Raw genomic sequence first — 24,447 nt, 5'->3', positions numbered from 1 at the left:
TAAGAAGCTATTAAAAATGAAGGAGAAAATTTAAAAGGACTGTTCAGTGCACCCCCAGTGATGGCTACAGTGATCCATGTCTCATCCAGAGGTGGACCTGAACCCAAACAGTCTGTGAGTTTCAGGTTTGCAGCTCGCCCATACCCTGTGGGCCTTCAGAACAAGGGCTGCGACCCATCTCTCTGCTTTGGATCCAGCAGACTTGCCCCATGCCCAAGACGAATTTGGGCTCCACCTAGGTCACATGGATTTAGGACAAGATTTATCTTGTGGGATTTAGGGGGCACACAGGGCTCAAGGCTCCTACTTGGTGGGTGGGAGAAGCAGCTTCCCACAGGGCTTTGTATACCCTTCCAGCCCCAATTCATCCAGTACATCACAAAATCATAGAGTTGTTTGCATTGGAAGACCCTCACCTTGCATCTCTCGGTAGGTCAAGGCCACAGACGGCGGCAGCCCCCCACTCTCCTCCCACGTGCGGCTCCACATCAGCTGGGTGGCACGGCCCGCACCCTCCTCAGAGCCGCTGGCATTCGATGAGCCCCACTTTAACTTTGCCGTCATGGAAACGGATCCCGTCAACCATATGGTGGGAGTGATCAGCATCGAGATGGGTCCCAGCCAAGTGTGGTTTAATATCACAGGTGAGATGCAGAAATGAAAGCGGTGCACGGTGTCTGGAGCGCTGGCTCTTCGGCTTCCAACACTCATGTGCCTGAGCTAATGAAGCTTTAGGTGTAGGTGAGCTACAAAGAAAGCTTTCTCAGACACAAAAAAGGCATCAATAGACCACTGCCTGCCCAAGGGCTCTGCTGCCAAGTGCAATTATCTAACACTCTTTTTATAATGACATTCTGAGATTTGCCAGTGTTCCCCTCTGGGACACTGGGTGACAGAGCAGCGGGGACGTGGGCTATCATCTCCAGGTCTCAGGCAGTGAGCATGCAGAACTTGTCCAGGAACAAAGGCCAGTTGTGATCCTGTAATTTGCTGTTTTGAAGTGTTGCCCTAATCTGCTTCGCACAGCCTCTTCCTGACACTGCCTGCAGGGCCAGCCCTCATCAAAGCCTTAATTGGGTGAGCTTTCCCCGTTAGAATGTCACGGCAGGGATAATAGTGTATAAATGCAGTTAAGCAACAAGAAATGCAATGCTACAAGAGGTGGTGTGCAAGTGCAAGTCTTGCCTGGCATTAGCAATGTCTGTGTGGGCTTGCAGCATAACAGTGTCTTCCTCTGAATGTTACCCCACCACATACCTGCACTTGCCTGCAATCTCACACAAAAACTCTGACCAAGCAGCATTTTTATTGTCTCTCTTTTCCTGGGCTTCCTCTTTCCCTTTGGCAGCACACAGAGGGAGTCCTCTTCTCTTCTGCCAGGGAAAGACAACCCTGGATCTCTCTCTTTTCCTCTTTTCTGCTTCCTTCTGTTTTCTTCCCGGCAGGAAAGTGCTGGTCCAGATGGCTGGCAACCACTGCACTTTTCCTGCAAGGGAAGGTATGTAATTTAGCAACCAGCCAAGATTTCCCCAGCTGGTAAGAGCACAAAACAGAATCCAGAGCATCTGGTAGCCAAGAATGGAGGAACTAAGAGCTAGGATACAACGGCAGAGCACCACTTCTCTTTAGCCCAATCCCAGAACAATGTGCTTCATGCATGACAGAGAAAGACCATCAGCAAGTGAAGCATGAGAAGGGGGCTGCCACGCCAGGGCTGAGCAGCAACAGCATGAGGGACAGCTTCTGCTGCTTGGGCCTGCGGTTCCAGCACTCCATGACCATCTGGAATGGCTCTGCTCACCCTGGAAGCACCTTCTGCCTCTCCAACTGTTCAGGAGTTGGGCTGTTGGGTAGAGCACAGGCTTCTGGCCGTGGCCATGAAGACCACTGCTGGCATGCCCATGGTGTGACCTTGAGTTGGAGGCCAGCATGACTGTGGGTCAGCCCTGCAGGCTGCTGATCCATGCTAAGTTCATGATGGTGCATAGCTGGAGACCTTGTGCAAATCAATCAGTGGTCAGATGGGCCTCTTGCAAATCCAGCCAGGAGACTGAGTGCATCCACGCATCCATTCTCCTCTCCTCCCCCTCATTTTCTGTATATCCCCTTGTTGTTCCTGTCACACTCCTTTGTCTTCATGTCCTGCTAGCTCTTTGCCCATCTTCTTCATGTGCACCCTGTCTCCTGTGTCCATCCCTCACATTTAGCATTGGCTTTCTAGATTTGGAGGAAGCCTTGCTTCTGGCACTAACCCCAGATGAGCTGAATGCCGAGAGTGAGTGCCTACACATCCTCATTCCAGGTGCATTGCCTGGCATGCCACATTTCTCTGTGGCTGGGTGTGAGCTTGATGTGTGGCTTGTGTGTGCTGTCTGGAGGGGAGATCCTCATCCTTCAGATCTCCAGGCAGCTCCTGGAATATGTTTGCCCTGCTTGCAGCCAGCTCCAGACAAATCTAGCCACAACTGTCTCACCGTTTCCCTTTTTTCATTTCTCTCTTATTCCAGGTGGTGACGATGACATGGATTTTGATATTGAGAAGAGCACGGGCAGTATGGTCATTGCAAGAGCCCTTGATGCAAGGAAGAAGTCAAGCTATAACCTGACAGTAGAAGTCACTGATGGGTCCACTACCATCAAAACTCAGGTAATGCTTTACGCTGTAGTAGAAAACCCATACAGAGTCAGTATATGCCAAAGGGAATCTTTCTTCTGACTTCACTGTTCCTGAGCACCAGTTCCTGCAGCTGCTGAGATTCACCCATTTTTAGCTACTGTCAGGAAGGGTGTTCAGAGCTTAATTTTTCACCAACCATTTTCTTCATACATAAAAAGAAGCCAAAAATCCAGCCCTCTCTACACGCAAAGGCCTAGAACATGAGTCACCCATCAGTGATTCTTACTGTGGGAAATTCACTGTGAAGGTTTGTGGAGGATGAGTGAGGAACACTACTGTTCCCGTGAATGCAGTGCTAATGGATAATATCTTCAAGCATTTTTCCAAATAAACAAACAAAGCCCTGCCTTCCCTGCTGTGCATTCCCTGCCACCTTGCATCTCATCCCCATGTTTATTTTGGCACTCAAGGCCACTGGCAGATGTCAAGAAACCTGCTTGAGCAAAACACTCATGGCATGTTCAGGTTTGTTAAAGGAAGCAAACTATTACACGTGGTCGGGACTTCCTCAGATGCAGTCAGTGTCAATATGGTGGCTGGGGACAGCCAAGGTATGAGACCTAATCACCATGGATGGACGGCCCAAGTGCTGGAGGAGCTGTGATAGTCACAGGGCTCAGAGCCCCAGTCAAAAGGAATCAGGAGATTTTGCAGGGCTCCATAAGTCCAGTAGCACTCAAGGTTACATTGCCCTTACTGAGCTGTTTTCCCCACAGGCCTTTATCCACGTTATTGACATCAACCAGCACCGCCCCCAGTTCCTGGAGAGCCATTATGAGGTGAGGATTCCTGAAGACACCCCCTCAGGAAGGGAGATCCTTCAAGTCAGCGCCACAGACAAAGACAAAGGCAAAGGTCTCATCTACACCATCCATGGTAGCATGGACCCCAAAAGCACAAGATTTTTCCAGTTGGATCCCAGCAGTGGGGCCCTCACAACAGCAGAAGGCTTCAGTTCCCAGCCGATGCCACAGCACACCCTGACAGTGATGGTGAGTCCTATCCAAACCTTGACAAATCTGCCAGCTTCACCAGGACGTATTGGTTGCTTAAGAAATTTAGGCTAATTCTAGTCTTTCAAACAGAATTTGCCTAGAGTGACAGGAAAGAGGAAAGCAGGGTGTTAATCTTTACCAAATCCTGGATAAATAGCAATGTCTGAGCACATCACCCAGCTAATTTAATCAGAGGGCTACTGGGTTCTTGTACAAGAATACACAGTGCATATTTGTTAATTTTTGCGTTCTCCTCCAAGGCTGCGCTTTGGCTCTGAAACTTGCAGGCTCATCCCCATCCAAAGTGTTGATAGCAATGAAACATATCACCCTTTTTAAGAGTCCTGATGAAATTCTGGAAGCCTTATCCTGGAAGACCTGCCTGCTCCTAGAGTTTGACCCTACCTGCCCTTTCTCTGTCACTCAGGTACGGGACCAGGAGGTCCCCATCAAGAGGAACTTTGTTCGGGCCATCATCCACGTGGAGAACTGCAACCTTCACCCTCCCCAGTTCAGCAGCATCCATTATGAAGCAGAAGCGCTGGATTCAGCAGCAGTGGGCACAGAGATTCTGCAAGTCAGAGCCCTTGATCGGGACCAAGGAGCCAATGCTGAAATCCACTACTCTCTGCAGGCAGGTGAGGGCCATGTAGCAAGGTGGTTTGGCTAGGAGCATGCATGCATTTCCATTCTCCAGCTGGTGACCAAACTGCCACCCAGCTTTTGCTAGTTGTTGCAAAGAATGGTGAAAAGCCATTTTTTTCACCATTCTGTTTCTACACTGTGATTTCCTTCCTATCCAGAGAAAAACTATAGCTAGTAAGAAATTTCCATATTATGAAATGTTAGCATCCTTCCTTAGAAAGGACACTGTTGAGTCACTGTTCAAAGGAAAAATATGAATGGACAAGTTAGAACAACTTAAGATCTGATCTTCCAACCTATGGGAATGGAGCAACGGATCACTGTCCTTGTTAGACAAAAGTACTGCCTTTACACAACCACCACCATCCCTTCCACTAGTTCTACCATGAAATACATCCTTGAGGAAAGGGGAGCACTCTCTCAGCATTGGTTGATGGGTCTCTATGGGACAACTTGTTGGGCAAGAATTTTATCATTCACTCTGAAGATTAAAACCTAAATAGCTATGGCTGTGCCACACTGCCGATTTAGCAGGTAAAATCTTTGTAGGAGACAAGCCATCCTTTGCTACATCTTTCTCACTGCAATTGAGATCAAGGACTGAGGAATTTAATTGCTCCTGAAGTATTGGTAATTATAAGCATGACAGGGCTTGAAGCAACTAGTACAGTCTGTGCTACCTTGTTCTGCACACAAGGCAGAAGTTTCAAACACATACTCTACCACCACTAAATATGCTTAAATTAGAAGAGTATTCATCTTCTAATTTACCTTTTGATTCAGTTAAAAGCTACCCCATAGATCTCAATGGATTCATTGTTCTTAGAATGAAAATTATTTAGAAATTAATGAAGAAGATTGTAGTCTGCTAATTAAAAAAAAGTATATATGTTAATTAGGTCTGAAATTGGGAGCACAATAGAAAAGACAGAAAACCAAGAGCAACAGGGCGTTTGCATTCTTCACTTTGCATTTCTCTTCTTGCAGGTAACGGGGAAGGTTTCTTTAGCATCGACCCACATTCTGGTATTATTACAGTTGCACAGAAACTGGATCCATCCAAGCAAGAGAGATATACTCTTATTGTAAAGGCAGAAGATCAAGGGTTCCCCCAGCTTAAAGATTCTGCTACAGTACATGTCCGCATTAGACCCTCTGATCAAACCCCTCCAAAATTTCCAGAGGCTGAATACATCACAGAGATCAGTGAATTTGCTCCTGCTGGCTCTCCTCTGATCCAGGTTTCAGCCTCAAGCTTGTCACCAGTCAGCTACGAAATAAAAGATGGAAATGGAGATGGAGTGTTCTCTGTGAACTATCAGTCAGGCCTTATTTCCACTCAGAAGAGCTTAGATTTTGAGCAGGTGTCTTTTTACCAGCTGAAAGTTCGTGGCACCAACATGGCTGGAGCATTCATGGACACAATGGTGCTTATCTATGTCACAGATGAGAACGACAATGTGCCTATCTTTGTTAAGCCTGCCTTCATCGGCTGGATCATGGAGAATGCTCCCCCACAAAGCATGGTTCTAGATGAAAGCAATGCTCCCCTGGTGACCCATGCAACAGATGCTGATCAAGACTCCAATGCTTTGCTCATCTATGAGATCTTGGAACCAGAAGCACTAAAATATTTTACAGTAGATCCCAGCACAGGGACACTTACCAGTCGTGCTGATATCGACTATGAGCTCACCCCAGTTTTCCACTTCAGTGTACACGCACATGACAGCGGAAATCCCAGTTTGTTTGCATCCAAGCCAGCCAAGGTCACAATCCACGTTAAAGATGTGAATGATTCACCTCCGGTCTTTGCCAAAGACACTTATGAGCTTTCTGTCCTGTTACCAGCCCATCCAGGGATGGAGCTCTTGTCAGTGCAGGCAAAAGATGCTGATTCAGAGGTGACCTACAGCATCGTGGAAGGAAACCTTGATAATGCTTTCTACATTCATCCACTCACTGGACTTCTCTCCATTGTTAATGCCACTGGCTTGGGAAATCATCATGAACTCGTGGTCAGAGCTGACGATGGTTTATATAAGAGTACTGCTCTGGTTAAACTAAATTTAACTCAAGCACAAGGTAGTGGCTTAAAATTTGATCAAGATGTATACACAGCAACTGTGATGGAGAACTCTACGGACGAGAAGACTCTCACTGTTCTGGGGGTCAAGGGATATCAGCTAAATGAACCACTCTTCTATTCACTTTTAAATGGGAAGGAAAAATTTAAAATGATCCAAGCATCTGGAGTACTCCAGACCAAAGGTGTGAAATTTGACCGTGAAGCACAAGATGTGCACGAGGTAGCTGTGGAAGTGAAGGACAATAGAAAACCACCGAGAGTGTCCCAGGCCACTGTCAGAGTTTATGTAGAAGATGTCAATGACAACCCACCTCAGTTTGAGAACGTGCCATACTACACCTCAGTGCAGGATGGCATGGAGCCAGGTGATGTACTTTTTCAGGTGTCAGCAACGGACAAAGACATAGGGAATAACGCAGCCATTACCTACTCATTTGCAGAGGACTATAAGTACTTTAGGATTGACCCCTACCTAGGAGACATCTCACTTAAGAAGCCTCTTGACTATCATGCTTTAAACAAATACAGCCTCCGAGTCGTTGCTAAGGACAACGGTGAACCCCCACTCCTTGCTGAAGAAGAGGTTGTGATCACTGTGAGAAACAAATCCAACCCTCTGTTCCAAAGCTTGTATTACCGAGTAAAAGTGCCAGAAAATATCCCCCCATACACATCCATCCTCCACATCCAGGCCCGCAGCCCCGAAGGCTTGCGCCTCATCTACAACATAATGGAAGAAGACTCCCTGAAACTGTTCAGCACTGACTTCAAAACTGGTGTCCTTACTGTCACAGGACAGCTGGACTATGAGCTAGAGACAAAGCACTCATTCACTGTTAGGGCCACAGACACGGCGCTAGGATCATTTTCAGAAGCCAGGGTAGAGGTGGAGGTAGAAGACATCAATGACAACCCACCTGTATTTTCTGAGATGATCTACACAGCGTCTGTCTCAGAGAGCATGCCAGCACATACTCCTGTTGTCCAGATCTTTGCTTCTGATAAAGACTCAGGCAGAAACAAAGTGGTCTCCTATCAGATCTTGGATGATGGTTCAGATACTACCAAGTTCTTTAATATTGACACCAGCACAGGGCAAATAACAACGGCTCAAGCACTGGATTATGAAAAAACTCAGCAGTTTCGCATGAAAGTGAGAGCTGCAGACCATGGGATGCCTCCACTTAGCAGCGATGCCCTGGTAATTGTAGACGTGACAGACATCAATGACAATCCTCCCGAGTTCAGCCAGCTGCAGTATGAAGCCAAGGTAAGCGAAATGGCGACGTGTGGGCACGTTGTGATAAAAGTCCAGGCCCTGGACCCTGACAGCGGAGATACCACCCGACTGGAGTATGTGATTCTCTCAGGCAACGACCACAGGCATTTCACCATCAACAGCACTTCTGGAATAATATCCATGTTCAACCGCTGCAAAAAGGACCTGGAATCATCTTACAGTCTCCGAGTTTCTGCTTCAGATGGAGTTTTCCAGAGCACTGTGCCTGTGTATATCAACACCACAAATGCCAACAAATACAGCCCTTCTTTTCAGCAGAACATGTATGAGGCAGAGCTGGCAGAAAATGCTGAGATAGGAACCAAAGTGATTGAGCTGCTGGCCATTGACCCAGATGGTGGCCCATATGGCACCATAGACTACACTATCATCAATAAACTTGCTGATGAGAAGTTCTCCATAGATAACAAAGGCCACATCACCACACTGCAAAAACTGGACAGGGAAAATTCCACAGAGAGAGTCATTGCCATTAAGGTCATGGCTAAGGATGGGGGTGGGAAGGTGGCGTTCTGCACTGTCAAAATAATCCTTACAGATGAGAATGACAACCCTCCTCAGTTCAAAGCCTCTGAATACACACTGTCCATCCAGTCCAACGTAAGCAAAGGCTCCCCCGTCATTCAGGTGCTGGCTTATGATGCTGATGAAGGTGCAAATGCAGATGTCGTTTACTCCGTTGACTCTGTGGAAGATGTATCAGAAGATATTGTTGAGATCAATGCTGCCACCGGGGTTGTTAAGGTCAAGGAGAGCCTTGTGGGTTTGGAAAACAGAGCCTTTAACTTCAAGGTGAAAGCTGAAGACGGCAGACCTCCTCACTGGAACTCCCTTGTCCCAGTGAATCTTCAGATTGTCCCCAGGGAAGTGACACTGCCAAGATTTTCTGAGCCCCTTTATACATTCTCAGCATCTGAGGACCTTCCAGAAGGTTCAGAAATAGGGTCAGTCAAAGCTTTTGCAGAGGATCCCATCATATATAGCCTGGTGAAGGGAACCACTACAGAAAGTAACAAGGATGAGGTGTTCACCCTGGATGAACAAACTGGGGCTTTGAAAATCAAAAAGGCAATGGATCATGAGACCACCAAGTGGTACCAGATTGATGTTATGGCTCACTGCTCACATCTAGAGACTGAGCTGGTCTCCCTGGTTTCTGTGAACATCCAAGTGCAAGACATAAACGACAACAAGCCTGTTTTTGAGGCAGATCCTTACAGAGCTTTTGTCATGGAGAACATGCCATCAGGAACCACAGTCATTCAAGTGACAGCAAATGACCAAGACACAGGAAGTGATGGACAAGTGACCTACAGCTTGGAAGCAGAGTCTGGCAACCTCCGGGGACTCTTCACCATTGATGGAGAGACTGGATGGATCACTACACTGAAGGAGCTGGACTGTGAAACTCAGGAGACCTATCGTTTCTATGTGGTGGCCACTGACCATGGCAGAAAAGTCCAGCTCTCTTCCCAAACCTTGGTGGAAGTCACCGTCTCTGATGAAAACGATAATGCTCCCCAGTTCACCTCAGACTTCTACAAAGGGTCAGTAATTGAGAACGCCGAGCCAGGGCAGGTCATTGTCACACTGAGTACCATTGATGCAGACATCTCTGAGCAGAATCGGCGGGTCACGTGCTACATAACTGGTGAGTTTTCGTGACTTTAAGTATTTTAAGTGGGCAAGAATTATTAGAGCATCACGTCAAACTGAGGCTTTGATACCTTGTCTTGTAAAGTATTGATACAGAAACAACTTCACCCTGACAGTCTATTGGAAATAGGAGACGAAGCCTAACTCATCAGTCAACTGAGCCTTGGGTGTGCAAAACTCTTTAGAAACTAATTTCAGTGACATTCCCTAAACTGGCTGAATGGAATTATCATTAAAATAGCTATCACCTCCACTGGCCCTTCCATATTTCTTAAAATATAAACAAATAAATACGCAGTACTATACAAGTATTTACTTACATTTTTTTTTTTAACTAGATAATAATTATAACTACGTAACTGTAAGATCTAGTGCAGTGACAGAAACCAGAAGGAAGGTTTTCTCTCATAGGCTCTGAGGTCTGTATGTAATTTCTTTGTCCCTGCACTTTTCTTCTGCAAGCAGAGCAGTTTACACATCACACAAATATGTAGCCTATCTGTATGTTTTAATAAGTACACATATAGACATATCTTTCTGGTATTAAACCTATTCCTTCTGATGCCACTTTGACCCTAACTTATCAAAAAATTAGGTATGGCTGCAGCTAACTGCTCTGCAGACTGGCGGATACTTGAGACTATCACATCAATCTCTGAGAGAGTTTTGGCTAACAGAAGGCACGGAAGATGACTCCACACATCAGCAGTGCCAACTAAAATTAACCACTGCTGTAAACCTACAAAAGTTTATACTGGAATGCTGTGCATCCGCACAAGCAGCAGCTTGATTTTACGGTACTTTTTGACCCCAAAGGGGTCCTGGAACAGATACTTCAAATTAAAATGTTTGTTCAAACTCAAATGAAGACCCTTCAGGGTCAAAGCATTTAACAAGTTCACGCTGTAGCCTGTTATCTATTGTAGTAACCATTCAAAACAAAGGAGGAATGCTGGCATTTTTGGTTGGTGTATGGTATGTCTAGCTATTTGCAAGCCCTTGGAAGAAAATAGTCAATCCATTTCTGCATTATTGTTTCTGCCACTTTTAAGGCAGTAGTTTTAAACCTGAGAGAATTCACACTCGTGTTAGTGGTGGATGCCTTGAATTCTTGCCGCTTTGTACTTCAAAGCTCAGGCCAAACTTTACATACAACCATATAAATACAAGTGCAGCATAACACCACAGCAAAAGAAATGAGGGGTGAACAAAGAGCCAAACTTCCCACTGTCCACACACACCTTGATTTCAAGCACACAGGACCTAGATCTGAGGAAGGGCTGCAGTGTGGCAGCATCAGGAGGGCCAGCAGATGTCTCATTGAACCTCCAGATTCACCACCACATCTCCACAGTGTATATGGAAGAAGAAAGAGCAAATTTAATTTACCTGGCTGTGTGAGCCCTTCAGATCCCAAAGCAAACAAGCCCTGCAGCCAGCTCTCTGCATTGCCTCCCATTACCTAACGTGCTCTCTTCTCTCTCCAGTCACTTGGGCTGGGTTCAGCAGAGGACATGAGTTCCTTGCCAGACAAGAGAGATGTGCCAGAGGCCTTTTAAAATCCACTTTGCATGACAGTAGCAGGAGAGGCACAAATCTGGCAGACTGGAGAGCCTGTCCAGTCTCAATTTACTGTGTCTCCCATCAACTGGGTCTTATGGAGTGAAAAGCAGCTCTAGATTTAAATGCATCTAAAGGTTATATGTGTTATATAGCAACAAAGCCTAACCGATGTCTCCAAGGCATCTGCAACTCTCAGATCTCTTTAGGAACGTACACCAAGAAAGGCTGACACGTTTTAGGAGAGTGAGACAATGTGGTTTTCCAGCAATGAATATGCATATCTGCAGAACATTACAAAGACATTTACGAAATTGTGAATTGTTTCCTCTTTCCACCCCATCCATTTCCCCAGCGTAATACTCAGTGAATAGCAGAAACACACAGGGTATCTCTGAGCTGTGCAGTAGACCAATTACCCCCCACGGGGATGGTATGACACCAGTGTCCTTTCTGTGGCACCAATGCAAGTCTTCCAGCTCTCATATGGGACTGGCAGTAGCCACATCTACACCATCCCTGCAATCATACAACCTTTTGATTTGGAAGGGACCTTAAAAAGCCCAACTCCCCTGCAATGAACAGGGACACCCACAGCTCCACCAGGTGCTCAGAGCCTCTCCAGCCTGACCTTGGTTGTCCACCACCTCTCTGGACTACCTGTGCCAGCGCTCTCTTACCACTTCAGTAAATGTCTATTTTCTTCTTCTTGCCCCTTCTAGAAGGAGATGTGCTAGGACAGTTCACAGTTGACCAAATTGAGGGAGAATGGACAATTTCTTCCAAGAAGCCTTTGGACAGAGAAGATACAGAGAAATATCTCCTCAAAGTGATGGCTTCTGATGGAAAATTTCAGGCTACCACCGAAGTAGAAATTTTTGTTCTGGATATCAATGACAACAGCCCTGAGTGCGGCCAGGTAAGGCGGCTGTCCTGCTACATCAGGGGGCAGAAAGAAAAGGCAGAAAGAGCACATGCTGAGAGGATTTGGCTTGTCATGTTTCTCACACAATCCGGTTGCTTTGATTATACTTAGCAATTTTAATTAAGGTGCACGTCAAGCGAGAACATTAAATTTAGCCTCCAAGCATGTTTGCCAGCAGTAAGTGAACACCTAAGCATTATGAAGGATAATTTTTGGAGATAAACAATGCCAGGAAGCCTTCTGGGTTGGGGCATGTAAATTACCAAGTTGTATATCCTGCTAAGTTGAAAGATTCCCATCAGGAGAGCTGTAGCTGTGAAGAGTTGATCACTGGTATGGATTTTACTCATGGTGAGAAAGAACAGAAGAGGCTGCTTCCCAAAGGAGAGTCAGAGGCTTGAGTGAAATGAGCTCACTGGTCCCAGCCCACACCCTGGAACTAGCTGCCCTCCTCTCAAAGGCACGATGCAAAGTATTGGCCTCCATGTGTCCCAGCACAGACCAGCAGCAGGTGCTGAAATGCACCCACAGCAGCATTCATAGCCTGACATAAGAGGGAGGATAAAAGAAACTACATATATTATCTAGCACTTGCTAACAAGAAAAATCTAGGCTTTAGAAGAAGTTAAAGGTGTCATAGAGAGAACCTGATTGCAAACAAGGTCCATTTTTACTGAAACTGCCTAGCCCGTTCTTAGAGGTAGAGATGGAGGTTTGCAGGTAGCCTTCATAGTCTGCTCCTGACCTTCACTACATCATTTGTCAGTCCAAGTGTCAAAATTGAATCACAGAATCATTAAGGTTGGAAGAGATCTCTAAGATCACCAAGCCCAGCTGTCAGCCTATCCCCACCATGCCCACTAACCACATCCCTCAAACCCACATCTCCACAGTACTTGAACATCTCCAGGGACGGTGACTCCACCACCTCTGTGGGCAGCCCACTCCAGTGCCTAACCACCACAGGCTGCTGCTTTACCCTACTCAACAGCCTATTATGGATTGTCATAGTCAAAGCAATTACTGACATTTCTTTTTAATATCATAAAGCTTGTTAGCAATCATCAGTTTAATCATGGGTCACGTTTCTGCATCTCCAAACCTCTCTCCCTGAGGCCTATATCCTTCGCAAGCTGTGGTTGGCTGCTGTTCCAGATGGGGCCACAGAAGTCCCAAATGTAATAGGCTGGTCCTCCAGTCTGGGCTCATATACTCTGGTGTTGTGGTCATCTTTCACAGCACCAAGACATAAGGCACCTTGTGTTTTTCTGCAAACCACGTTTTACCTTTTTCTATAAAGCTTCTCCTGTTCCATTCCTCCTCATATGGTGTTTGGGAGACAGATCAGATGCCAATGATACCTTCTGTCCTTGCCAGATATTCTACACGGGAAGAGTCTCCGAAGATGCTCAGCCAGGTCATTTCATTTTGAAAATATCAGCAACCGACCCCGACGTTGGCAGCAATGCCCAGATCACATACAGCCTGCACGGCCCCGGCGCAGAGGAGTTCCGCCTGGGCGCCCACACAGGTGAGATCAGGACCTGCACACAAAGCTTTCCTCCTTTGCACAGTTGGGGCTCATTACATTGCAGGAGGCTTAATGCAGTAGGGTTTGCAGTTGCTGGACACGTGACCACTTCCCACTTCTTCCCACAGGGGAACTGACCACCTCTGCACCTCTTGACCGGGAGCAGAAGCCCACCTACCACCTGGTTGCCAAAGCTACTGATGGCGGCGGCCGCTCGTGCCAGGCAGACATAACACTGACCGTAGAGGACACCAATGACAACGCACCCAGATTCTTCCCCAGCCACTGCGCCGTCGCCGTTTTTGACAACACCACCACAAAAACACCCATTGCTGTGGTATCCGCCAGGGACCTTGATGAAGGTGAGTCAGGGTGAGATCTACGTTTTAGCAAAGTCCATCTTTCATCCTGAATAGAAACCTGTAAAAGCTAGGGAAGGGCTGCAGCGATGGGCATAGATGAGTGAGTCTTGGCAAGAGCCCGCCTGAATCTCATCACTGACATGTTCTTGACCAGCAGGCTGGCATCAGCACCTGTCAGAAATGCGTATCTGTAGAAACACGCACAGAATTCAAGGAAAAGCTCATCAACTGTAACAGTGATGCACAGCACGAACTATGACAGAGAATCTCAGAATCACCAAGGTTGGAAAAGACCTTCAAGATCATCCAGTCCAACCATCCACCTATCACCAATAGTTCTCACTAAACCATGTCCCTCACACACCCTCCAAACCCTCTCCTGACACACAGCTCCAAACTGGATAGAAATCATATGAAAGATGGAGACAAAATGGGCATAATAAGGAAAAAAGGAGCTGTGTGTCTGGAGAGGGAGAACCATAAAATATCTCAAGTTGAAATGGACCTGTAGGAATCATCGAGTCCAATTTCTGGCTCCACATAGGACCACCGAAAATGGGTGGCGAAGTCCTTGGAAGACAAAAGATTCTCAGATAGAGACAAAAGGCTTCTAAGAAAGGTGTTGAGCAGAAACTGAACTTACATGATATAAAAGCAAGATCTGGTTTGGAAGCAGAGATGAAGGAAAATGACATTTAAAAACACAGGGATGTGGGTGGACAGGGGCACATTTGAAGAAGTTGTTCATACAGTCCCTTTTCCCTAGAAATTTTATCTCACTTAGGCATATGTCATCCTTCTGGATATAAGAATTAATACCAGCAGCATTCCTAACCATAAATTTATGCAGCCCGTCCCTTACCCTTGCAGGTCTCAATGCCGAGGTGGTCTATTCCCTCTCTGACTCTGCCAATGGACACTTTTCAATTGAGGAAACCACAGGGGTGATCCGTCTGGAAAAGCCCCTGAAGGACTCACAGCACTCTGCCTTTGAGCTGACGGTCTGTGCCACCGACCAGGGCACCCCACAGCCCCTCTCTGCTCTTGGCACTGTCACCGTTTCTGTCGTGGATCTAAATGAATATCTACCTGTCTTCCTGGCCCCTGAATATGTGGCCATGGTGAAAGAAGACGTGCCTGTGGGTACAGAGGTCCTCAACTTGTCAGCCTTGACAAGAGACAATACAGAGAACACAGAGATCAAGTATGAGATTGTGAACGGCAATGACCATGGCAAATTTCAGCTCAACTCAAACACAGGTAAGATGATCTCATAGGTCCAGGTTGATCCTGCATGCTTCATTTTCTAAAGCAGATTACCCTTCTGTTTCCAAGCAGTCAGATCTCTTCTGCTACTATACAGAGTACACTATGGGGCCAGGGAATACAGTCTTCACTTCTACCCTAAATTTCATCAGCTAAATCAACTAGGCCATGAACCAAATCTTTCTGAATAAACGGGAAGATTCCTGTTACATGTCTGGGATCTGAGATGGGTCCGTGAGAAAGAGGAGTAGGTAGAGAAGAGGATGGGAAGAAAAGTTCCACTTCAAAACATGAGATAAGTTGATTTCATTTAAAAAGTCTCCTCACCCTGATTTCAGGAGGAACCTGTAGCCCAGACTAACAGTTTTATTAGGGAGCACTCAATGAATGCAGCTACCAATCTATTAACCACAAGCAGGTGCTGAGGCAGGATTTCTTGCCAAATAAAGCACTGCTTTATTTGCACAGCACCTGATAAGAGCTGTTATCTCAAGGCCAATGTTAGATCCCTGGAACAAGCATTGGCTGAACTTGAGCGGCCTCCTGCTTCTGTCTGTACCATCCTCATTCGGTGCATTCCTCAGTTTCTCTGTCTTCAAGGCTCCTGCTAATTTCTCCATATCAATCTTCCACTGGTATGCGTTATCTTAAAAGACATTTAAAATATCTCATGCCATTTCTGTCCATCTGCCCTTGCAGGTGCCTTATACATAAATGGGAGCTTGGACTTTGAAGCGAGTCATGAGTACTACTTATCCATTGAGGGCACAAGGAAGGGCTCAGCTTCTCTCAGCGATGTCACCATGGTGGTTATCAACATAACTGATATCAACGACCATGCACCAGAGTTCATCCAAGACCCTTACTTTGCTGATATCCGGGAGGATGTTGCAGTTGGAGAAATCATCCTCACGGTACGAATATGAACAAAACCACATTTTTAACCTCATTTTCTTACTTGTGCTGTGTATTATTTACTCTCCCTCTGCACCTTTTTCTTCCTTGGGCACAGCCGTTCCAACGGGTTTGTGTCATTTTTCACCTGAGATTGAGGCATGACTTAAAAAACGATTGCCAGAATTCCTGACAGCCCATAGGCAGGGATGACAGCAAATTACACTGATGTAAACCACTTTCCTTCCTCCTCCTCATTTAAAGCATGCTCAAACCAATAGCCTTAAAAGACAGAGAGGTCCTGTTCTTAGAGATTCCTCCACAGGAAGGCTCTTTGGCCATGAGTCCTACGTGTTTTTCCTTCTAACAGGTGTCAGCTGATGACTTGGATGGAACAATGAACAATCAGATCACATATTCAATTGTGGAAGGGAACCCGCTGGGACATTTTGCCATCCAACCCAAAAGCGGGCAGATCAGCATTGCCAAGCACCTGGACAGGGAGGAGGTGAGTTCCAGGAAACGGAAATGAGAAAGCTGAAGCAGTTGTTAGCTGGAATGAGCAGATTATATTCACTGCCTGCTCTTTTCTGAATGATCTACTAGTAATACTGAAAGCAAAAGGCAAGTTATTCATTTCCGAGACCCGCAGATACTTCTGTAGAAAAGTAGGGCTTTAGACGAGACAGTAGAGGCTTCAGTGGTCACAACTCTGTGCTGCGGTCTGCTCTACTGGTGCTCTAAGCTGGTCAGGCAAGAGTTGCTCTCAAACTGGAAAACAACATGGCTGGTTTATGCTTCTCTGCACCAGAGCAGATAGAAAACACGCACAAGCAGGAGCTGGCCATCTGGACAATCTCTTATAGCAGCAGCAGCTCAAACTGCTGCCGACAGATGTTTTTACAGCTTGGATCTCATCCATGTTAGGCATGTTTTACTCTGCAAGAGAGTAAAACATGAATGTGAATAAGTGACCATCCTTCCACTTCTCCAAGTGATCCCATGCTACGTATCCCCCAGATCTCCAGCTACTCCCTGACAGTTCGAGCCACAGACAACGGCCACCCCGCTCAGTTCAGCGAAGTCGCAGTGCGTGTCCACGTGTCTGATGTCAATGACAACCCTCCTCGGTTCTTCCAGCTCAACTACAGCGTGGTGGTGCAGGTAAGCCAGGACGCTGTCTGTTATCCCAGCCTGTCTCAAGGTGCCAAGGTTCTCATGCACAGGCTCCTACTGGAGCACAAGGGTGGGACAGCAATGAAGCACGCAATCGCTTTGTGCTCATGGCCACAAAAAACTGCTGAGATCTGCGGGGGCAGATGTTCTGCCAACAAATGCCATCTTCTCCTACCAATGGCTGCAGGCACCTTCTGTTCTTTCTCCTCTCTCCTTTCACACTTTCCAAGCCTGGCCAGCAGCCCCTTTGTCCACTGCGTTTGTCCACATATACAACAAAATACAGAACAGACTTCAGCACATGGTCAAGCATCACCATCTCTGCTGGATGCAGACCAGTTGCTGCTTGGACTCAAAACACCCATGGGTACTCAGAAAAAAACATACCCAAAACATGCTTTCATCTGCTCCTGTACAGACATGACTCAAGGGGAAAACAAGGGCATCAGCACAACTGTCTGCTTTTAGCTGGTTGACTCTACCACATGTGTAATGCCATGAAAGGCACTATTGCTGGCAAGAGTTCCACACAAGGTGTGAGATTTGGTTCTCTGTTCTTTATCCACAAGGCCCAGTGGCAATACGGGTTCTCCTGGGCCTTTTCTCTTTGCCTGCAGTTCTCCACTGGCATCTTTCTGCATTTCAGGAGAATGCCCCAGTGGGTACCAGTGTCCTGGAGCTGATAATGAGTGACAGAGACTCACCAGAAAATGGACCGCCGTATTCATTCCAGATCACCCAGGGCAACGACGGGAAGGCATTTGATGTCACCCAAAATGGTCTGCTGGTGACTTCATCCATCCTGAACAGAAGAGTGAAAGAGCAGTACCTGTTACAAGTCCAGGTAAAGTCTGACTTTCTGTCCTGGGATCTGTTCTCACAGCTGAGTTTAGGAGTGATAAAATGAGATTAGGATGGCACAGCTGGATGGGAAGTTGTCTGGTACTGGAGAAATCCAACACAGGAAAAAATCCCGTACCTAAGAGCCAAGTCCAGAGCTTGTTTTTCCACAAAGTCTGCCCACAGGAAGCTGGAAACAAACCTCTGCATTGATGAAATAGGGTAATACAATCACTAGAAATGCTCTGTCAGTGGTTTCCTTAGACAGATGCTTTTCCCAGCATAATTCCAGCAACTTCCAGTTTAAAGCAAGACCTGGCTGTGATCCTGAAATCTTTATCCAAGAATCCCAGAAGTGATTTAATCTCCTTTTTAAAGAAGATGTCTAATGTTGCAGGGTAAATTTATTAATTATCAATGTTATCAGTAAGGATAGCGAGTTATAAACAGCAGGATAACAACAAGTACATCTTCAGTAAAGAAGCTAGGTACTATTATTATTATAAACCTCAACCACTACCTGCCTGAGAATGACAGAGCCTTATCCTATACCCCAATTATTCTCATTTTCCTGCTTTGAGTTTCCTTGGCTCATGCTAGACAGATATTGTCAGAGATGGAAGTTTGGCTTAAATACTTTGGAATCTGAGCAAATGTGTTGATGTACATGACTGCTTTTATCTTTGTACACACAGTTACATGCAGAAACCCTTAAGATTGGCAGCATCTCTACCGATCACTAATTCTTAGGAAATCAGAGCCACTCAGTGCAGGTGCACACAGAGATGAGTGTCCCACCACTGAGGGAAGGTCTCGATCAGTCTCCATGATGGAAGACATGCTGTCATGAAAGCCAGCACACGGCTATAAGGAAGCTTTCTCTTTAATTTGTCAGGTCTCCGACAGCGGTATCCCTCCTTTGTCCTCATCAGCATTCATAAACATCCAAGTGACAGAGCAGAGCCAGTATGCCCCGTCAGCACTTCCCCTGGAGATATTCATCACCACAAATGAGGAAGCCTTCCGAGGCGGCGTTCTGGGCAAGATTCACGCCACGGACCGAGACCCCCACGACACGTTGGTGTACACTTTGGTGGCAGAGGTGCCCCAAGAGGGACGCTTCTCCGTCGGAGCTGCAGATGGAAAGATCATTGCTGGCAATAAGCTGCCCCATGGCCATTATCTCCTGAATGTGACGGTCAGTGACGGCACGTTCACAGCCACCACCAGCGTCAACATCCACGTGTGGTGCTTCACGCAGGAGGCACTGGACAAGGCAGTGGTGCTGCACTTCCGCCACCTGTCCCCCGAGGAGTTTGTGGGGGACCACTGGCGCAACCTGCAGAGGTTTTTGGGAAACGTCCTCATCACCCGGCGCCAAAACATCCACATGGCCAGCTTACAGCCTGCAGCTACCTCTGATGGAGTAGATCTGCTCTTGGCCGTTGGAGAGCCACACGGCTCCTTGTACGAGCCTCGGGTCCTTGCCAACAAGATCACTGTCTCAGCTGGGGAGATGGACCAGCTCGTTGGACTCCGGATGAAGAAAGCAATTCATGTGCCGTGTCACGGGTCAGACTGTGCCCACCGTGTCTGCAAGGAAACCATCCAACTGGACCCAGGCATGATGTCCACATACAGCACTGCCCGACTCAGCGTCCTCACCCCGCGGCACAGCTTGGAGCAAATCTGCTCCTGTAATGGTGAGCAATCCTCGGTAGCATCTCGTGATATAAACCTTATAGAGCTTGAAAATTTCACTTAGTCTTTTTTTTTTTTTTTTTAATTTATATAATTCACCTCCCGTAGCAATTAATTAAATAGCATCAATACAATGATTGGAACTCGGCAATCTCTAAGGTCTCTTCCACCCCAAGCAATTCTACGAATATCTCATTGGGAAAAGTCATTCATACTTAGCAGCTGAAGAAGCTCAGCGATTAGATTTCTGATCTTTGAGCTCCTGAGTCTGTATTTTGCTGAGCCTCAGACAAACTGATAAACTCCAGGAAAAGCAAGTAGAATTAATATACTCTGTTCACTTCAGAGTATTTCTCTAGAGAAATAGAAACAAGCCAAGGCAGCAGGGATAGAGGTTAACATCACTTAGGCAGGAGTGGTAAGGGGAAACTGTAGGCTAAGATAAAGATGTATTAAAGGACGAGGAAATCCAAGGGTGTTGCAGACTGCGCTAAGAGCACCTAAAAGGTGCTCGGGGACAGGTCTGATCCTGGACAGTTAATGGCATCAGGCTGGGGAAGAGGCAAGGCTAGGTACAGTCTCAAAGCACGACAACTATGAAACTTTTTGTTCATTCCACTTCCAGGAACTGCTGTGAGGTTTGGGGGCCACAGCTACATCTGGTACCAGCACTCCCAGGTGGGGTCCTGGCACATGCACTTCCGCATGAAAACCCACCAGCTCCATGCTGTCGTGTTCCACGCCAACGGCACAGACCACGCCACATTGGAGGTATGCATTGCAACACACAAAGGTCTCTTTCCAGTGTGAAAAACATTAATTGTTTTGGGGAAGGGAATCACAGAAAGAAGATGCAGTAGTATGTATCTTTAGGAATTGATCTAGCGAGCACATAAGACTTGACAAGGACAAGTGAGAGCTGAGCACAGTTTGGCAACTGCTGCAACCACAGCTGGTGAATTGCTTTTTCTTCCATCTGTGAATGCCTGCACTGACCTCTGGTGTAAAGGCAGCACATGCCCATATCATAGACCTACATCACGGCTTCTTCCCTGTGGCTTGCTTCTTCATCCCTCTCTTTCATTGCATTTATAGGACAAAGAATTTATCAGGTGCACAGAACCGACAAAACAGGAGTCTTACTCGCTGTTTTGCAGCTCCCACTCTTTACAGTCACATCTTTCAGGTGGTTTCCTTGTTTAAGGAACCGGCAGAGCCACAGACATTTCACTCTGACTGTTTTCTTCCCCATTTGCACGCTGAACCCACACAGAACTCAAAGACCATCTCCCTCTTTCACTCGGTAAGCGGAAAGAAATCAGAACTCCCATGGCTTGTAGATTTGGTAGAGAGGACAGGTTCTCCCAAGGGCATGCATAACATCACTCTTCCAATCACCAAGCTGATCTGCTATTCAGAAATAGGAAGCAGCAAGAGGATGGCAAGTCAGGCACACTGAGAAGGAGCTGGCAGCCTGTCAGCTATTGCTTCAGGGAATCGAGTTCTTAGCTGTCTCCCAGACCCAGAAATTGATAAACCCAATCTACAGACCCATCTGAAGTGAGATCACGTTCCTTCGGATAAAGCCAAGTGACAAAGCTCTCTGGTGCGCTTGCCAATTGTGCAAAGGGATTTACACACATGTTGCCCTGAGGCCTTACTAGGGTGTGTGCCAGCTGCACCTGGCTCTTCCTTCCCTCTGTCATCCTCACACCCTTTCAGCAGTTGCTGAAAGCTAACCTTCCTCCATAGGCATTTTAAAGAGGAATCTTGGGCCACAGGGATTTCTGATGGCCCAGTTTCATGCTGAGAACATTGGTGTGGTTTGCTTTCAGAAGATCAGCAGCTTGATGGTCTTCATCCTACCTGCTGGAGAGCAAGGACTGGATTGCATCTCTGCCTCTTGTTCTGCAGAAACCTCTCTCAAACTGTCAGTGATTGGAAAGGGCCATAGATGAAATGAGGGCAACATAAATGAGACTGCAGTCTCTTAGGCTTTAGCTGATCCATGCAAAGCTTATGCATGAGTAAAAGAGGATGTTGAAAAGACAACATCTTGGGATTCAAGATTCTTGACTCAAAACACTCAGGCAGGGGCAGAGGAGGTTAAGAATTGCCAAGAACCTGCGTGCTAACCATGACTTCTGGGATGTGTTTTGCAGATGGTACATGGGGTGCTTCACCTGGGGTACGGCTGCTGGGGAAACTACACTGGGAACCTCTCCTCCTCACGTTTTGTGAGTGATGGGGAGTGGCACTCAGTCTTCCTGGAGGTGAAGAATGCGTCGGTCCGTCTGCTCGTCGATGGCCTGGGAAACACCTCCCTCCAACTGCCAGGGACCTGCAGCACATCCCAGGGCAGGCGAGACCTGCTTTTTGGGGGCCTCCGGCACCCACTCCAGTCCCAGAGAGTCACACGGGGGTTCAGGGGCTGCCTGGATGTACTTGCCATCAATGGCAGAGAGGTGGTTCTTCTGCATGGGAAAGGGCAATCCAAGGAGGTGATGGAGGAGGTGGGGATGAAGCAGTGCTGCTCCCCAACTGGTGCCTGCAGCAGCAATCCATGCCTGAACAACGGGATGTGCTCCGAAACTCATGGAGGAGGTATGTGAATATATGTGAATACATATAGGGGGGGCAAGAGAGAAGGGAAAGCCACAACACCTTGATGCTTCCCTATGCAAGGAGAAGTGCCCCATCCCAGGGGCTCAAGCGGTGGCTGACTCAGTTCAGGAACAGCTGGTGGCATGAGATCATCATCCGGGCTCTCAGTATCAGACGGCCTGCAGGGCAGGAGCATTTCTAAGGAGTGGGCATGACCTAGGAATGAGCACCTTTGCCAAAAATGCAAGCACAAATAGAAATTCTACCTTCCCCCCTACATCCTCTTTCCTTGAGGAGCCATTAGCAGAGTTGGAATTGGGCAAGATGGGATCGCGCAATTATGGTATCTGGGCAGAAATGAGCCAAGATCTTCATCTATTCCCACTGCAGTCAGTGACTCCCTGGGGCTATGGGAAGGTATCTGGGAAAACTGTGAGCTTGCACATGAGCGTCGCAGGTTAGCATGAGGCACAAGTGCTCAGCGGGGGCTTGGCACCAGGCTCTATCCCACCCACCAGGCATACCCCCACGCTGTAGGACAATGCAGGACATTTCTGCAGGGCAGGGGTTGATGGAAGGCCACAGCAGTGTGGTGAGCCTGAGCACCTGCCTTCCTGCAGCAGTCGTGTAAGCACGGGCACACAGCATGAGCTTGTACAGATCTCTGCTCAGGGACCTCAAGGCACAGGATTACCCACACAGGCACACACAGGTCCCTATGAGCTTGTTCGGGTGGGCCAGCAGCCATGGAAGCAAGTGAGAACACCAAGAGGGTCACAGTCAAACCCAGCACATCAACAAAGCCATGTGAACACGCGTGCTTGCAGCCCCACAGGCAACGTCCAGCACCTGCCCTGCAAGCACCAGCATGTCCCAGCTGCACAGCACTGCACGCATGTGGCAACAGGTCTGCCGTGCTCACACTGCTCTAAAGTTGTGCTACCGATGAGCAGCAAAGGCTTTGCAGAGCGCTGCAGGGTAGAATGCCAGAACATTCCACGTGGCACCGCCAGCAGAGGGACTGCGGGAGCTCAGCAGAGCCGGCAGCATTCCCATGCTCAGGGCTGCACGAACAGTAGCTGAAATCCCAGCCAGCAGCAAACCCTCCGCCTCCCCAGCAGTCTCCTGACGGCACCCTCTCACCTCTGCAGGTTACACGTGCATCTGTCCCGGGCTGTTTTCTGGTGAGCGCTGTGAGCTGGGGGACAGCCCCTGCGAGTCCAAGCCCTGCCTGCACGGCGGCACCTGCGTCCTCTCCGGCTCCGGGTACTCCTGCCACTGCCCCGAGTGGTACCTGGGCGACAGGTAAGGGCTGAAAGGGCCAGAGGGCTCCCATGGAAGGCTGAAAGTGTGACCTCAGCAACGAGCGTTGTGCGCTTCTGGAGCTCATTGCATCCACCTGGGAGCAATGCAATGCGGGGCTGCCTAAAAACAGGTGTAGGACGCTGCCAGCTGTCCTGCTGATCCCTTGATTGCTGAGCTGCACGGGATATACCTCCCCACCTGATACGTGGGTGAGAGCATGCCAAATGCCTGCAGCCCTGGGGCTGCTCGGAGCTCAGGGCAGCATCACAGCAGCTCCTCCTCCCGGCCGGGTCGCTTGGCCAGGATGGACACCGGCGCTCTGAATCAATGCCAAGAGAGGAATCAGTAGCGCAGCTCCGGGCGTTAGGTGGCAGTGCGATGATACCTGTGGTCATCAGCACTGCGGGCACAGCCATTGGGCACGCGTTGGGCGGACCAGCTCACGCATCTCGAGCCCTGGCTGAGAAATAAAAGAATGAAAAAACTCGAAGGGCTTCTTCAGTAACAGTAATGTGGGGGGAAAAAAAAAGAAAGAAAAAAAAAAAGGAAAAGCCAGTTATTGCATATCCCTCCTAATATGGGAGGTCATTGCTGCTGGAAGGGATAGAAGGAAAATCTTCTGTCCTGCTGGAGAATGGGAAAGGGGAATACTTAGAGTGTGTGGGGTGCAGAAGGGCAGAGTATCAAAATTCAGTCTCAGCTCTGTATATACTCCATAAAACACCTCCCCAAAAGGGGCTGTTCTGCATAACGTGGCCTTCTTCTGAACAGCACCGTGGTAAACGTCAAGATCTGCTGACAGCAGAGGTAATTGGCACTCTGCGCCAGGACAGAGCATCCCTGTGGCATAAAGCAGGGCTCAGAGCAGGATGCCATGTGTTGGGGGGGGGGGGGGGGGGGGGGGGGGGGGGGGGGGGGGGG

The 24,447-nt window shown here is 47.8% G+C and overlaps 1 protein-coding gene across 1 annotated transcript in view; it reads left to right on the top strand.

Moving 5' to 3' along the window:
- The window catches only part of FAT2 (FAT atypical cadherin 2), a 36,824-nt gene that overhangs the window by 10,329 nt on the left and 2,048 nt on the right, over positions 1–24,447 (top strand). Inside the window, exons 5-21 of the mRNA XM_042881806.1 lie at positions 434–644; positions 2,508–2,665; positions 3,394–3,669; positions 4,100–4,310; positions 5,305–9,357; positions 11,645–11,841; positions 13,225–13,378; positions 13,507–13,740; positions 14,611–15,000; positions 15,706–15,920; positions 16,271–16,408; positions 16,921–17,064; positions 17,723–17,920; positions 18,812–19,619; positions 20,243–20,388; positions 21,780–22,221; positions 23,373–23,526. Of these exons, the coding sequence (XP_042737740.1) occupies positions 434–644; positions 2,508–2,665; positions 3,394–3,669; positions 4,100–4,310; positions 5,305–9,357; positions 11,645–11,841; positions 13,225–13,378; positions 13,507–13,740; positions 14,611–15,000; positions 15,706–15,920; positions 16,271–16,408; positions 16,921–17,064; positions 17,723–17,920; positions 18,812–19,619; positions 20,243–20,388; positions 21,780–22,221; positions 23,373–23,526 (8,129 nt within the window). The remainder of the gene's footprint in view (positions 1–433; positions 645–2,507; positions 2,666–3,393; positions 3,670–4,099; positions 4,311–5,304; positions 9,358–11,644; positions 11,842–13,224; positions 13,379–13,506; positions 13,741–14,610; positions 15,001–15,705; positions 15,921–16,270; positions 16,409–16,920; positions 17,065–17,722; positions 17,921–18,811; positions 19,620–20,242; positions 20,389–21,779; positions 22,222–23,372; positions 23,527–24,447) is intronic.

This window comes from Lagopus leucura, unplaced genomic scaffold (genome assembly GCF_019238085.1).
Source record: "Lagopus leucura isolate 7727_CA_CO unplaced genomic scaffold, USGS_WTPT01 Super-Scaffold_100030, whole genome shotgun sequence".
NCBI classification, from domain to species: Eukaryota; Metazoa; Chordata; class Aves; order Galliformes; family Phasianidae; genus Lagopus; species Lagopus leucura.
The sequence above is the reverse complement of the archived record's forward strand: the minus strand, read 5'-3'. Positions and strand labels throughout refer to the sequence as shown.